Source organism: Micrasema longulum, unplaced genomic scaffold, assembly GCF_059751315.1.
Source record: "Micrasema longulum isolate JH-2025_06_02 unplaced genomic scaffold, ASM5975131v1 h1tg000614l, whole genome shotgun sequence".
In the NCBI taxonomy this organism is placed as follows: Eukaryota; Metazoa; Arthropoda; class Insecta; order Trichoptera; family Brachycentridae; genus Micrasema; species Micrasema longulum.
In genome coordinates this window covers 811302-827219 of record NW_028277810.1, presented here as the reverse complement: position 1 = coordinate 827219, position 15918 = coordinate 811302, and the positions used below count along the sequence as shown (strand labels likewise).

At 33.0% G+C, this 15918-nt stretch overlaps 1 protein-coding gene across 1 annotated transcript; it reads right to left on the bottom strand.

The window, feature by feature from the left end:
• Positions 1–9081: 9081 nt before the first annotated feature.
• LOC148280125 (uncharacterized) lies at positions 9082–10560 on the bottom strand. Its single transcript, XM_088228899.1, has 2 exons — positions 10434–10560; positions 9082–9700 (listed from the first exon to the last, which is right to left on the bottom strand). The coding sequence occupies exons 1-2, from the start codon at positions 10452–10454 to the stop codon at positions 9395–9397; spliced, it is 327 nt and encodes a 108-aa protein (XP_088085025.1). The 5' UTR covers positions 10455–10560; the 3' UTR covers positions 9082–9394.
• Between the last annotated feature and the right edge of the window lie 5358 nt (positions 10561–15918).

Below are 15918 nucleotides of genomic sequence, written 5' to 3'. Positions count from 1 at the left end.
TTTTTCTTTCCAAATCGGGTGTGAAAGTGTCCATTTGAAGATTACAAAAAATACGAATTGATCATTTAAAAACACAAGAGAGATATATCAAGGCTTGTGTCCTATGTCGACTAAGTGTGCCATCACAGCCACACGAGAGTTTAAGGATAAACCACGGGAGTCACATTGAACGGAATATTCAGGAAAAAAGATTTTGTGATCTTGTGATTGCCAAAACTTTCGATATAAAATACTTTCAAATTTCAATATAAAATCATTATTATTTTGATAATAATTGTGCATAATTAAAATAGCATATCTGGGACAACTGCTGTTTTTTTGCATTAAAACAATGTGGACTAATGTGGATTTTATTTTAAGTTAAAAAAACATTTTTACAGCGATAGGGGGGGCTTCGGTGTAAAATAAATAAAAGGTTTATTAAGAAAATTTCAGCATTTTAAACTTTAAAACGGCAAAAAGTGGACTCCCGTGTTTTATCCTTTTATGTACAGATATTATATACAGTATTCGGCACTAAATAAAGTACATCGGGCTTAAGAAAGTTACAGCCTGCCTAATCGATTAACTTCGGCTTTGTAGAGCGTCGTCTTTGTCATTTATCTATGTTACAGATACCGGACTCGTACAACAGAGACGACGCTGTACAAAGACGGCAGTCTCTTTTTAAGCCAAATGTACCTAGTAAATTAAGTTTTTATTAAATGGCTTTTTCATACATTTTTTTTGAAAATGATTGTTATTTTTCATTCTAAGTTATTTATTTACTACACAATTTATACATGCATTGTTGTTTTGATGCATTTACGAGTTGAATAGTAAGTCTTATTATTTTACAACGCCCGTGCATAGTGCATTAACCTTACCTATTGTTGAATTAAAAAAATATAGTTGTGGATAAAGTACTTATTTTTTGCGAATTTTACGCACCAACGTTATTTCTTTATTCGCCTATATTGGCGCATAGGGCACTGCAATAGCACTACAATCGCGGCGTTTCTAAACCATCTTTGTTACGTGTAAAGTAAAGTGATCAGTTTTACGCAGGGATAGTGAAATATTGCAGTTTCAAACCAGCATCAAAACAAATATTTCACCTCAAACCTCCCAGGAATCGAATCCAGGACATAAAAAATGGAAGGAAAATGCGCCAGCCACAGGATTTTTACCAAAGAATAGCCATTGAGTCGAAAACGTTCGTCCAGGATTCTGCTCCTAATTTACACACAGAATTGTATCCTTCATCCGCCTGGACTAGGAATAATCATTTTATATATACATCCACGTTTTTTTTTTTTGAAAAATCGGGAATTTAACATTTTCTGCATTATGTTGATTTAGTGTTGAACTTCTCTGTAGAACATAAAGAGACTTGTAGAGAAAGTGAAATTTACTCGGGAAGGGGTATTAAGCCTTGAATTTAAGAAAGAGTTTGATGGTGTTGGTAATCTTCACACGGTGCCCAATCGTTTAAGGTAAACGGGATATCATTTCACCTAAGTAGATCAAGATAATCATTTCAAAAAACATACTCAATATGTAACAAAAAAAATTCATTTAAGGTAAGATTACGAAATGTAATATATATAAAGTAGTATTCTTTTATTCAAAACAATAATATGTCCACACATAAATTACTGTTCTTCCATTCTTTTTTCATGTAATGAAGGAGAAATTAAAAATAAACAAACTCTTCAAAATAAGGCGATGAGGATTATACTCAAAAGAAATATCTATTCTAATGTAAAAAGAATGCACAGCCTAGACTTCCGTTATGTACATTTTTTTTTCATTTCTGTTGAATATCTATCAAAACACTTATTGCATGAATTGTACCAGTTTATTCTAACACATGGTCACCCAATTTGGTGGAAACTGTGCACTGTACATAAATAACCTCCACTTTCACTCTGAAAGGTATGTACGAGTACTATACAAATTATAACTGACTGACTATAATACACGCACCATAACTAATATAGACGGAAATATGAGCATGTGTAATAATAAAGAAGATTAGTGTCTCAAATAGGTAGGCAACTCTAATGAGTATCAGGTTTGGCCACTGTTGCACTCCATCCCATTTGTTTGAAATTAAAATTTTAGACTCCAATGCCTGCGAATGTGGAGGCATCGGAGATCTAAATCACATTTTTTTGTATGTCCTTTAATGACTAGGAGGCAAAAAAATCATTTTACTTATGTTTTTTATAACCTCTCTGATTCATCTATCTCAAATTCTTTCGTTTACAAATTGCTCATTGATCAATTCTGTTTATATTTTTTTGTGTTCATACTGTTCCTTGTTATGGATATGTACGAGTTATATTTGTTTCATTGAAATAATATGTTTAAGTATTTTTTTTCTTTTTTACAATAAAGTTCTCTTACATTTATAGGTTTACATAAAAGATTTTCACTTCGTTTTTGTTCCCTTTTGTTATTATCTGCATCCTTATTCTTTAAAATTGACCACACCGCTGAGTGCACTCAATTTTGTGGACACTTCTGGCAGAGAGTGACATGGTTTCAAGACCGCAAGCTGTCACCGGCATAACACAAGAGTGGTAGACTTTGGCCTTCAAATTGTTTAGGTTTTCCTTATTTCTGAAAGCGTGTTTCAGCTTTCCAAAAGCAGCCCAACTTAACCCGATTCGTCTAGAGAGCATAAAATGTTCTTCCAAAATTATTAACTCTCTCTGTGCTATAAAAGAGAGGTGCCGTTGAGTAAAAGTCTTGCGGGTTTCGGGTACCTGTAGAGTTGAGGAAATGTGGATGTTTAAACATAGGCAGGATGGTAAATGTTACACAGTATCCAAAGTGGCCACTCAAACCAGCCAATGACAGGTCATAAGCCCTGTAAATGACTAAACTTCCATATTCCCTCCTTTAAAAAGTGGTTTTCCTGTCTGTTGTAACAAATTTAGAAAATTACGTTTATTTTATTTTATTTTTCTGTAGTTTTCAACATAATTCAAACAATGACGTAACGTTACCTAGATTTTTCGTGTGCTTTGAATAATGATGCTTTCTGAGTAGTTGATTAAGACTTGCCATGTCTTCATTTCGCAAGTTCGTTCGTATCCGTTCGTATCGTGTATCGTGTATAAAAAGTTGTATGCAACTAGCTCATTCTAATGCCATCAGAGAAGAGTGACTAAAAATAGAAAACCATTTTACAAAGTAAAGACTTTAGTAGTAATGAATTCGGTTATATTCTTACAGTTTTAATATCAATGAAAATTATCAAAATTGTTCAAAAATCAAAATAACAATAAGGTAGCCATTTATACCCAAACCCTCCCTTTAGTAGCCATTTGTACCGAAATATGGAACGTTAGAATAAGGCCCAAAGTTTTTTTCTTACATAAAAAAGATATTTGTCTTTTACTTTTTATATAACTTGATTAAAAATAAGATCGAACTTAATTTACTTCCAAAAATCACGAATCTAAGTATTGACATTTGAACTAAGTGTCTTCAGAAAAAATATCGAGTCTACGGGATCTTAAGTTTTTGTTTTTCCTGAGTTTGTTTTCATTTTATATTCTGTTTTTTTTTTCTTCCTAATTTTTTACATAAAATCATTTTAAAGCGTCCCATAAGCTTTTCTGCCCCTGTTAAATAGTTCTTTTTTTATTTGACACCGAGTCTTTTCTTTTTTAGTGTGATGACCATATAATTAAGAATAGTCCAGAAACCGCATACGCACATCAAACAAAAGGCGACTCAACTACTCATAAACGAGTAGGTTTACGTTTTGACCCATTAGTTTCTTTGTAGACGTCGCTCAGTACGCAACTCCTGATTTGAATTCAACTCTGCCGTGTTGTGTCCTTATAAAGTGTAGAAATACTGCCAGGATCTTAAAGAAACAGGATGCAATCACATTTCATGTGTAATCAGCAAACGAATGTGTACATAACAAATGCATTACTTAAAAATTGAATTATTTTTCCATTTGTCAGATTGTCGAAGTAACAAAATAGAAATTTCGTTAGTGTTGCCAGGGTAGTAGTTTTTTTTCACCCTACTTTGCTCATCTAATGAGAGAATTGATGAAAATTGGATTTCGGATAAAACAACTCTGTGGTGGACATTATATTCAAAACATCAAATATTATTTAACATGTTATAAAAATATCAGTTTTATGTAAAATAAAATTTGCTTTATATTTTAAGTTTAAAGTTCATTAATTCAATTACTCTTATTAAATGACCCTTTACTTATTTACTCTGTTGTGTCAATCAATATTTCCGCGTGCACAATAAAATTTTAGAAAAAATAACAATTGTTTTTTTTTACCTTACATTTGTGTGATGATTTTTTTTTCCATCAAGCAACATGGCAAAAGTAGGGCATAGTAAGGGGATTATTGGACACTGTCCGATGTATTCAAATATGATTCTACGCTTCTTCTGGACTATTCTTAATTCTATGGTAATGACGATATTCTATAAATAAATAAAACAAATTAAAATAAGAAATATCCAATCTTCTAGAACCCAAATATGGAATATTTCATAATTAGACCCCTACTGCTATCCATATTCGGAATTACAAAAGTCTAAGCTCATCTGTATATTTTACAAATAACAACACAGAAAGAAAACGTGTTGAAACAAGTTTTACAGCATGCTGAATATTTTCGTATTATTGTTTTCAACAAATTAACGAAAAATGTCTAGCGTACCTTTAATTTTTTATTGCTGCCAAAACAAAAAAAAACTTCCGTCACTCCAGTAGCGTTTGTCAGAATGTCAAAATAAAATCAGTGTGATAGCAAAGTGAGTGAATGAGATAAAATATGGCATTGCATTGCGTCACGAACTGTTTGTTCGAAAGAAATGATCGTGTTTCATATTTAATCTCTTTCCTCTACGAACACACCGCACTATTGGCTTTTGTGCTAAGCACACTCGAAATTACCCACGCATCTCACGGAATTTCCACATTAGGGAATATTCTTTTTCGGACATTTTTTCGCGTGATATTTACTCGTTGGATAAAGAATACCAGCTAGATCAGGGTTTCCCAAAGTTTTTCAGCAACGTCGTCGGCAGTTCATGTCAGAACTGCGGGGCTCGAACCTAACTTAGAAGGATATATCATAATCACTTTTTAGCATGAACACTTTACAAATTTACTTTTATGCTCAATGTTAAATTTGTAAATATATTGATAATTTTAAGTCGCTAGAATTTCACTCGTCCATGCACTTTGTATCTGCAAGACGATTAGTAATCTAGCTTCAATAGGTAAATGTTATCAACTATCAAATATCTAAATTTAGTAAATGGGGTGTAGAATTACAATCGTCCATGCGCTCAGTAGCTGCAAGTCTTGTTGTACCTAATCTAACTTCTATTTTTATATATATTTTTTTTTAAACATCACTAAAACTCTAAGCTTCATTGTCAAATAAAAAATGTAAATAGGGGCTAGATTTTTTATTGTTCATGTGCTCTGTAGCTGCAAGACGTGCTGCAAACTCGCGCCAATCCTATCGTAATTGTAATTTATCATAATTGGAGACGAGGAACTAGAATCCCAACCGTCCATGCGCCCTGTAGCTGCAAGACGTGCTGGGATATTTATTTTTTGTACAGCGCCCCTGAGGTATTTTTTACAGAAATTACGCTGTATAAATTATCCAAATATAAATAAGGATGCACATGAGCTGGCAGCTGACAGAGATGCCTGGAGGATCTTTGTGGACTGGACACCATATGCTCTAACTAGGGAGCGAACATGGAATGATGATGATGATGAATAACATAACAGATATTAACGCGCTGGCGAAAATACTGCACTATGTTTTCATCCTTACCTAACGGTGCATAGGTAACTTCATTGGTTTGTATGAAACGCAGCGTATCTCGATCATCTGTTAGGTACATGAAGACACGGAGATCGGTCAAATTGCAGTCTAGGCACTGTGAAATGCTGCAGTGCAAAACCACATCCTAAACATTGGTTAAATATTGATATCGTATCGACCTTGCCAGGAATCAGGACGGGAATCGAGGAGAGGAAGTCGATCAAGCGCGATAGGCAAACGCGATACACAATACTCTCCGGACGGACTTGCTTTTTACCAGAGAGTACCCACCGCGAGTCAAAAACACCCGTCCCTGGGCCTCGATTATGATGGGAATATAAAGACGTCATACCTTCACCTTGACGGTATAGTTGACGATAAATTCCCTCTAGCGATTATAAAGATATACAACCGACCCCTCACCTTGATGTAAGTTTGTACATCGGTTTATTCCGACGGGTCTAGAACCTCTCGATACTTTCATCTACGCATTAAAAGTGTCAAAAATTTTGTTTCACCGAGCAATTTTTTCCTTAATTGTGATTTATTAAAAATTTTAATCGTTTTGAGGTTAGCACTTTTTTTCTTCAAAGCCTATTAAAAATATAAGAGAGAAATAAATAAATTTTGAAGTCGAATTAAATTCCGACATAACCGTCGCTTTAATAAAACGAACGCCTAGATGTGAAAATAATGTCGCTAGATTCTGTCCTATTAACAAATAAGAGTATCTAGGCGTTATAAAGTTACCACTCTAAAAAAGTAATTTAGTTATTATATTTTTTCCATCTGTTTTACTATATTTCCGAGTGTATGTATCGAGACGTTAAAGGAGCCGGCTTTGTAGTCGATCGGTAGATACATACAGACGATCGTTAAGCGTACCGTCTAGGTGATTTCCAAAAGTCGTACAAAATTCATGTTCAAGCGAGCATTTTTTGCTAGAATTGGGATTTGTTGGAGTTTATAATTGATTTGAAGTAAACACTTTTTATTACAAAAGCCTATTTAAACTAAAAAGAAGGGCTATTAAAATGTTTATGACGTAAGGAACGCGGACTAATTGTTTGCGGTCATTCCATTGGCTTCTTTCGATCATATGATGTCGATATGACAAGTAGGTAAAACATACCGAGGTAAGATACAGATAATACAGAAGTTAAGTATACCGTCTCGATATATACAGATGAAGATAGCGTTCATAATCAAGGCACGATTCTGGTTTTTGGTATTAAGAGGAAATGCGGTGGCAAAGAAATTTAAAGAATAAGTATTTCAACATAGTTTGTCTTTCACTCTCTCGCAGATGCCTATCGATATTGTGCGAAAAGACAACAACACGTCGGACGGATTATGCCTAACTAAGATCGACCAAATCCTGGATTCGTTGTCCCATTTTCCGCACGCCAAAACTGAACCGGTTTTTTTTTTTTAAAGAATATCATAATGAATTTTTTTCTGACAGTACCTTTTCCGTCTTTCAAAATTATTTATCACATCTGTATACCGCACGTCTGAACAACACAGCAGATAAAACTGATCGCTTTTATAGGTTTTTGGATGGTCTTAGCTCCCATAAGAAACAATTTATCAAAAAAGAAAAACGATAGAGAAACGCTAATGATAAATATCTAGTGTGTTAGTTAAAATACTGTTCCAGAGCCATAATCCAGTGAAAAAATACGGGAATACGTTTGTACGAAGAAAAGTCAGACCGCGTTTCCTTTTAAGAGGAAACGTAACTGCTTATGAATCAATAAGGAAGATTATACAAAACGTATAAAGATACAAACCATCGCTTCGTTTGCTCATAGGGGTAGGCAGAAAGGATAGAACGCCATATCACTCTGTCTTTACGTACAGACCTCGCATCCTCTACATTCATACATCTCATTAACGCGCGCCGATTATTCCGACTTTTAACATGGCCATCTTCAAGTATTTGTTGAATTTGTTCATGCTGTTCACGCCTTTTTCGGTCTTTCTCGATTTCAGCATCCATCAGTATTTGCATCGCAAATCTTTTTAGCCGTTCTTTCGCTGTCCATTCGCTCTACGCGTCCAAACCAACGCAGAACTCCTTTCGTGATTTTATCGATAATGCTTATCTCAGCCTTACATAATCCCTATTTAAGAAACTATTTTTCTGATTGTGATTTAAGTTTTAATAAATATGTCTAATATTAGGACCTACCCACCATTTTGGTGTCAAGAGCATTACTGGAGTTTATGACTTCTATTATTACTTTCAAATTTAAACATTCAATGTCATCTTCTAAATTAATGTCCACTTGTATAAAGTTAACGAACCAAATTACTACCTACCTTAATATATTAATTAGGTAATTATATACTAATTAAGTGGAAGCGCCGCTTCCCAGAACTAGACAATATAATATATTCGCCAAAATAACTTACATTGCATTCATTCATCGACATATCAAACCCTTATCCGCATTTGATGGAGCATAAGGCACTGCACTATTAAATAAAATGCTGCGTATCTCGATCATCTGTGACAGGAAAGCAAGGTAATCAGTCTTAGACTTCAAGTGCCAGACCAGTCCAAGGACAATGAAATACTTCAATGTAAAACCAATTGATTGTACTTACTAGCTGCAAAGTCAGTTACCACCATCATTTTTTGTAGTGGGAGAATCGCAAAAAACTTTTACTGGCATTTTGGACTACTTTTTCCAATTTTTTTTTTCGTAAACTCATCAAAAATAGTTAAAAATTTCTTGAAAACAGATATTTAACGAAAAAAGCCAAAGGTAATTGTTGATACAACCTACTTTGTAGCTACTTGTATTAATCGAAGAAAAAATGGCGTCGAGGATTCTGATTTTATTTCACAAAAGGAACTGTATTTTATTTTTGTGATACAAAGGATAAATAGACAGAGAGAAATGAAATATAGTAGAATTAATAAAATGCTGAAAATGAATAAATAAATAAACTACGGTCAATTAAAACACAATAATTAATTAATAAAACGTAATAAATAGTATGTAGCTCATGTAAATATTATAATGATAAAATATTAGGAGTCTATTTGACTGTAGGCTACAAAAACGATAAAACGGTTTCCTTATTAATTGTATGAAATAACTCATAAAGATGGGTACCTACGTAAATATGTTTAGTGTAAATATACCAACTCAATTTATTGCGCAATATTGCATATTAGGCCCAAATAGGGAAAGGTATGAGGGAAACAATTTTCAAGCGATACAATTTCCACGTCAAAGCAAATAAATACATGGCAAACTTAAAATATTTTATTAAATAACACAGCAGCCGCAAGTTACGAACAATCGAGGCATATTTTAAATAAGTACAGTCTTTTTCGTTTATTATACAAACATTGTAATAATATTTTGAATCAACTATTTTTTTTTATCAAACTGTCAAATTAAAAGATCTGATTAGTTAGAAAATATAGTGTAACCACTAGGAATTCAGTTTTATATTTTGAAAAATAACAAATAAAAATGTTGATTAAACCGCCGGTTTCACAGTACGAAAAAAAATACCAGGGTTTTTTGTTGTTTATACAGTTTTGTCACAATTTATGGCCTATAATAATTAAGTCCTCCAAGATGTCCATCGTCCCTCGCCCTCTGTTTTTCTAATCTTTCATCTGCGTCTCCGTCTATTCCCAATCCTAACCTCTCTATCAACTTTTCTCCCTTAATCCCGTTCGTCTCCTCCCACAGTTTCCGTCTCTTGAGAGATATGTCTGGATCAAAAGGCCAAGGAGCCGATTTATGAAATACAGGATAGCCTAATAAGTTGCTATGTAAAAATTCCCGAACGGCACCCAATTGGCAGTCCGCCATTTTGAACGTCATTGACAGCAGTAAAACGGCGGCAATCTGGAATAATAAAAAAAATATTTTTAGAGATGTTCCATGGTTATTTCATTGATTTGACTATGTACCTCATAGTAAATATTTCGCGATAATATAGTGTGTAAAGAGAATTTCGTATCTCTATGTAATTTCAACTTTTTTTTAACACAATACCCGAGTAATAAAAACCGTAGTCAATGTTTTGTATACAAATAATGCATAGGAAGTCACGCACACATTAAATTTACATAAACGCATAGGTAAATTCACGTAGGTACATTTTGGTCTTAAAACTGGCAAAGCGGCAATTTCGATAAATTTAATTTGACGTAGGTATCGTCGGCCTAACTTGTAAAACTCAAGTACAAAAATTATTTTTGTTCAGAGGCTATCTAATATTTAAGTTAAATTATATAGATTATTTGAAGTCTTAACAGAAAACGCCAGAATATTATTTTTGACCATTGGTAGAGTTTTACAAGTTAGGATGGCGATATTTTAGTTTTATAATATAATGTATATTTCTTAGAGAAAGTCAGTTTAGTAAAAATCATTCTTAGAAAACAAAAAGAGCCGCGTTCTTTCCAGCTTATTATTAATTAAAACGGAATTATTATCAACAATAAAACACGATCATCTACTTTCTAGTTTAAACAATGAAATCGCGCTTCAAATTTAGACTTGATTGATTTAAAATTGATCCACTGAACTTATTTACATTGTTTAATAACTTTTAAAGTATTTTTCAATTACTCACGGCGTATCTTGAAGAACACATTTTGAATTATTTTTTAACGATTCGCTTTGGACACAATCTTTGGCTGCATAACGATGCAATACAACTCTTGAAGACTCGGTTTTCCCACCACTTTTTAATCGGCTCGTTCATTTCAAGGCATACGAGTACGTGTTACGTCACTATTCTACGGCATTTGCGTATGTACTTACGTACAAAAGTCATTGATGGACAGTAATGACATCTATGAATAGCCTAAAAACGATCAATTTTTTAAATATTAAAACGGCTAATGGCGACATCTGTTATCTGTTATCAAATTTGAGTCGCTATAATTTGTATGAATTATGAATTTCTTCTGTATTATTACTGCCATAATTTAAAACTAGGTATTTTTTTAATTTTTTAAACGATCATCAAAGGGATAATTTAACCTAGAATTTAAAATATGTACTACTAAATTTTTAAGATTTATTTTGAATATCTTTTTTCAAACAAATTTAATTTGTATGAATTACAATCTCAAAATAATAATACGCTACCGCTATAGAGCTGCCCATACAGACAAAAAAATAATTCTATGATTATCATCATTCTAGGAAGTTAGCTATAGTTTAAAACACAACAATGCCGTAGATAATATTTCGAGAATCGCAAGCGCAGCGATGAAACCGTCCGTTACACGTTTGTTGTTAAACTAAAAACCGATCCAAAATTTTTCCAGGCTTTTGTTTTATGCAATAGAGCGAGATGGCATCTCTACAGCTGTAGCATATTATTACCCTGAGGTTTATAACATTAATTTAGGTAGGTACCTAAGTTTAGTCTAAATTTTAAGAGGCGTCATCTGCCGGTGGAAAAGTTATTTTATTTTATTTTATTTACATAAAGAAATACCATAGAAAATTATTGTTTTTATCTAATTTACCTTATTTTTTAAACAGTGTGATTTTACCAAAACAATGTTTTAAAGGGGCAAAATTGTATGATTTTCTTACTTTTCGTGTGTTTTACTAAACTACAGTCTTAATTATTAAATTCAATGATAACTTCGGCCAAAAATATTTCATCATCATCATCATCATTTTCATATCCACACATGATGGTCCATAGGGCAATGCATTGGTACTCCAATCGCAACGTTTCTCAGTCATATTTTTGTTATATGAAGGTAAGATCTCCAGTCTTACCACTCTACTGATCCCAAATTAAGAACTATATAATATTCTGTTTATTTCATGCCAACCATGTCAGAAGTCGAACCCTACCATGACGTAGAAAACTTGTATAATATGTTTACTTGAATCATTTCCTCGACTGCAGTCACAAACATAAAGTAACGCACCAGATTGTGACTCGGCAAGTATCGGCACAGCATCTGAAGTGCCTCGACAGGTAGGTAGAACGTAGAACAATGGAAAGTGTAACATTACTACTATTCAACTTAATGCCTGTTGGAAACCTTAATAAATTCAAAAAGATCATAAAAAACATTTAGTGCTTCATATACATTTTATTAAATTGTGTACCTACCTTTATTAAAACTCAATTTATTTATTTACAGTTTTTGAGACATATGTTCCAACTCCATGGGACTAAAATTCCAGTGTTCAGTTGGGACGAGTAATTAGTTAACACAGACATACAATTATATCATCACAAATAATATGTAGGATCTGAAACACAATGCATATAAATACAAAACATTAAGGAATATAATGTCACCCGCATACATATTACATAACATGTATGCTAGATTAAGATATTCTGTGAAAAAAAAAACTTGTACACAATATTTTAAATGTGGTTATCTATGTGTTACCTACATATCCTAAAAACTTGAGACAAAGATTTTTTAAAAAAGTATAAAATCCTTAAAATCTTCAAATTCATTTTTTTTGGACAAAAATAACATTATAAATAAAACAAAATATTGAAGGCATTAAATTAGTACAATGTATAACACCAGAAACCCTCGAGCAATAGCTCAATATTATGAAGGCATTATACTCTCCAGTAGCAAGAGTATTTACCTCTGATGTGAAAGATGTCAGTCTCTTAAGTGATCATGTTCAGCTGCCTGACTGCTCTTCCCATCAGCATGGCCAGAGGCAGGTTGGTCGTGGAAGATGAAGAGTTAAACAGTATGTGTTGATACTATTAGAAATATCCATCCGGAACATAAAAATCGATACTGTCCAAAATGGCCTAGTTGAATTTTTTTTCTGTACCCTCTCCAACATGAGGGAATATCTCACCTTATGTTGATTCCATATCACTGAAGTACTCTTAAGCCTGCTCTGGACAAACAATCTTAAATTATACATTCATATAACAAGTCATTTATCACTTTTTACTTATTACTATCCTTATGTAATGTAATGTATTTATTAAAATGGCTGTACAAATAAAATTTGAACACTTATAAAACTCTTATAAAAATATGTAATATTTTTTAAGATATTTTATTTATTATATGTATATATGTACGTATGACCTAAGCCAATTACAACAGTTACGTTACAGTTATGAAGAAACATAAATGCAAGAAACTGAACAAAAAGAACATCAAACTATTTAGCAAAGACAAACTAGGGCAGAACAATAATGGTGTACAATATATTCATAAAAACGAAAGACATAAGACTTCAAGCTAAACCATGCAAATCAACTTAAGCCCACACTGTTTAGTCGCGAAGAGATCTATGAAAAGCCAGAAGATCTATCCCAAAGAATTCCAAGTCGTGTGATGAATTAACTCATCTACGCATTCTGGACATTGGGGCATAAAAACAAAAGTTGCTCTTAGAACATTTTATAAATAGCAGATTTTGACTTCTGGTGACATGGTTGGGAACATGAAAAGAAATTGATTGCAACTGAGATGGGACATCACTTAAAGCATTAAGTATTTTGAAAATGCATTAAGGTCCATCTCAGTTTTACGTCTCTCCAGTGAAGACAGATTAAGAGATTGCTCTATTTCAAAATAGGAATAATTACTCCTTTGTAATCCGAGCAACCATGCCACTTTTCTTAGAAAACGGTGTTGGACAGACTCAATATGGTCAATATGAGTCCTGTAGAATGGAGACCAAATAGGAAAAGCGTATTCTAGATGGGGTCAAACTAGTGAGCAATAAAGAGTTTTGATTCTGTCGTCACTCTATTGATAAAACCGAGAAGTTTGAGAGATTTGTGTACAATATTATCAATGTGTTCGCAATAGGAGAGTTTACTATCTAAAGTAATGCCAAGATCCTTTATTGACGAAACCATTGAAAGGGAAGTATTTTTTGTTTTGTAGTTGAATGGTATAGGTTATGTATTATTAAGATTTAATATAGAAACTATGTGCCTAATACACCAAAATGTGTGAATATAATAAAGATAATATATGATCGTAAAAAATCAAAAACAATGCAAATTATTCATAAGATATCTTAATCTTTTAACCACTCAATTTTTTTACATGTAGGTATTTATGTCACCTTAGGTTTTAGCATAAAAATGTATAATTATAAAATCATACTCCAGAATATCTCTGTAATTTTTTAATTCAATTGAAATAGGGAAGTATCACATCTACAAATACCGATAAAAATATATGAAATGGATTTAGAAAAATTAATTGTATTTTCAAAATCTATATGGTGGAGAAATGTTTTCATACACAATTTAAAAAAGGAATAAAAAAATATGTCCTTACAAAAACGCAACATTTTTGCCCATTTTAATTGTGATGTCAAGGTTCATGACGATGTTCTATTTAAATTCAAACGGTCATAAACAAAAAAAGCTCAAAATTTACCCAAATATTAAGTGACGTATTAAGAGCGTGGCCAATGCAATGGGCCGTTTTCACGGAAATTAAACATTTTCTAATATTTTTTTTGCTCCTAATAAGTAATGAGTAGTATGAAAAATATTTTTTTACTCGACAGCATTTTATATATTGATTTAAAATTGTAAAAAAAAACCTGATATTTCCCCATTCCACTTTCAACAATACTTTTTTTTTAATATGTAAAAAGAAAAGTCAAGTACCAAAGCAATGTGTTTATTTGGTAGCTAATACATAATACAAGTAGGTAATGCTTATAGTAATTTTATTTGTTTTATTTTGTTTAATTTTTACATATTTATATACGCCCAAAATATTTTTTTTCACTGTATTAAGCAATTATACAATATTATGTTGTGTTCAAGACACAGCATTGAATCTTTTGAGTTCATTCATCGAATACCCGGCTCCTAGAGCAGCTATTAAATTCTCTCCACGATAGCCGTATGTCTTTTGGAATGCAGCAGAAAGTCTTTCTGATTGGTAAGGATCGAAGGGCATGGCCCTGACTTGTGTATACCTTGGGTCTCCAACTAGCAGATTTCTTCCAGTTCTAAAATATTTTCCAATATTCAAGAAGTCTAGTTTTTGCAATGGCGTCTGAGCCAGAGTAAACTGAATGAAACATGTTGATATAATCTGTAAAAAAAAATGTATTTTTGGCAAATTTTAGTGCAGGGTACAAAAGCAGTATCTGACAAAAATAATTTTTATAATATGGATGTTTTTTTTTTATCTTCATATTTAACACCATGACACTTTGTTCCAGCTTCATGATACTCATGCCTTGTTAATTTAAGACACATTCATAATGTGTAAGTTAGCTAATTGTAACACGATTCAAACAAAAACAATAAATTAAACATAAAAAGATTAATTAAAATAAAAATATTTTGTTTTTAAACACTTATTGGTATTATTTTTATTTTTTAATAAATATTTGCATCAATATGTTTCTTTTTGGGTGATACCAAAAGTGTTGGATTTGTTCCGACGTTTCGGCTACCATTGCAGGAGCCATCTTCAGGGTAAACTGAGTGACGCAAAAAACCTCATGAACCGAATTACCAGCTGCGAATTGCTGCTGAATTGCAACAAAATTGACCCATTTTGGAATGTGTGTTCTTGCTGTGTGTTTGGTGGGATTGGCAGGGAATACTCTACTATGAGCTGCTCCTCTATGACCAAACACTCAATTCTGCCCTCTACTGTGAACAACTCAATCGTTTTAAGCTGGCAATCGAACAGAAGCGGCCAGCATTGGTGAATAGGAGAGGAATCGTGTTTCATCAGGACAACGCCAGGCCGCACACATCTTTGATGACGCGCCAGTAGCTCCGGGAGCTCGAATGAGAAGTTCTTATGCCCTACAGTCCGAACCTGGTACCAAATGACTACCACCTGTTCCTGTCCTATGTCCGACGCGCTTGGGGGTACAAATTTGGCCTCAATAGACGCCTGTGAAAATTGGTTGTCCGAGTTTTTTGTCAATAGGGACAAGGGCTTCTATGAGAGGGACATTATGAAGTTGGATTCTCGTTGACAACAAGTTATCGAACAGAACGGCGCATATTTGACTTAAATCGGATGATTGTAACACTTATATAAAGCATTGAAATAAAGCGAAAAATACGAAATTACTTTTTCCTCAATCTAATATAA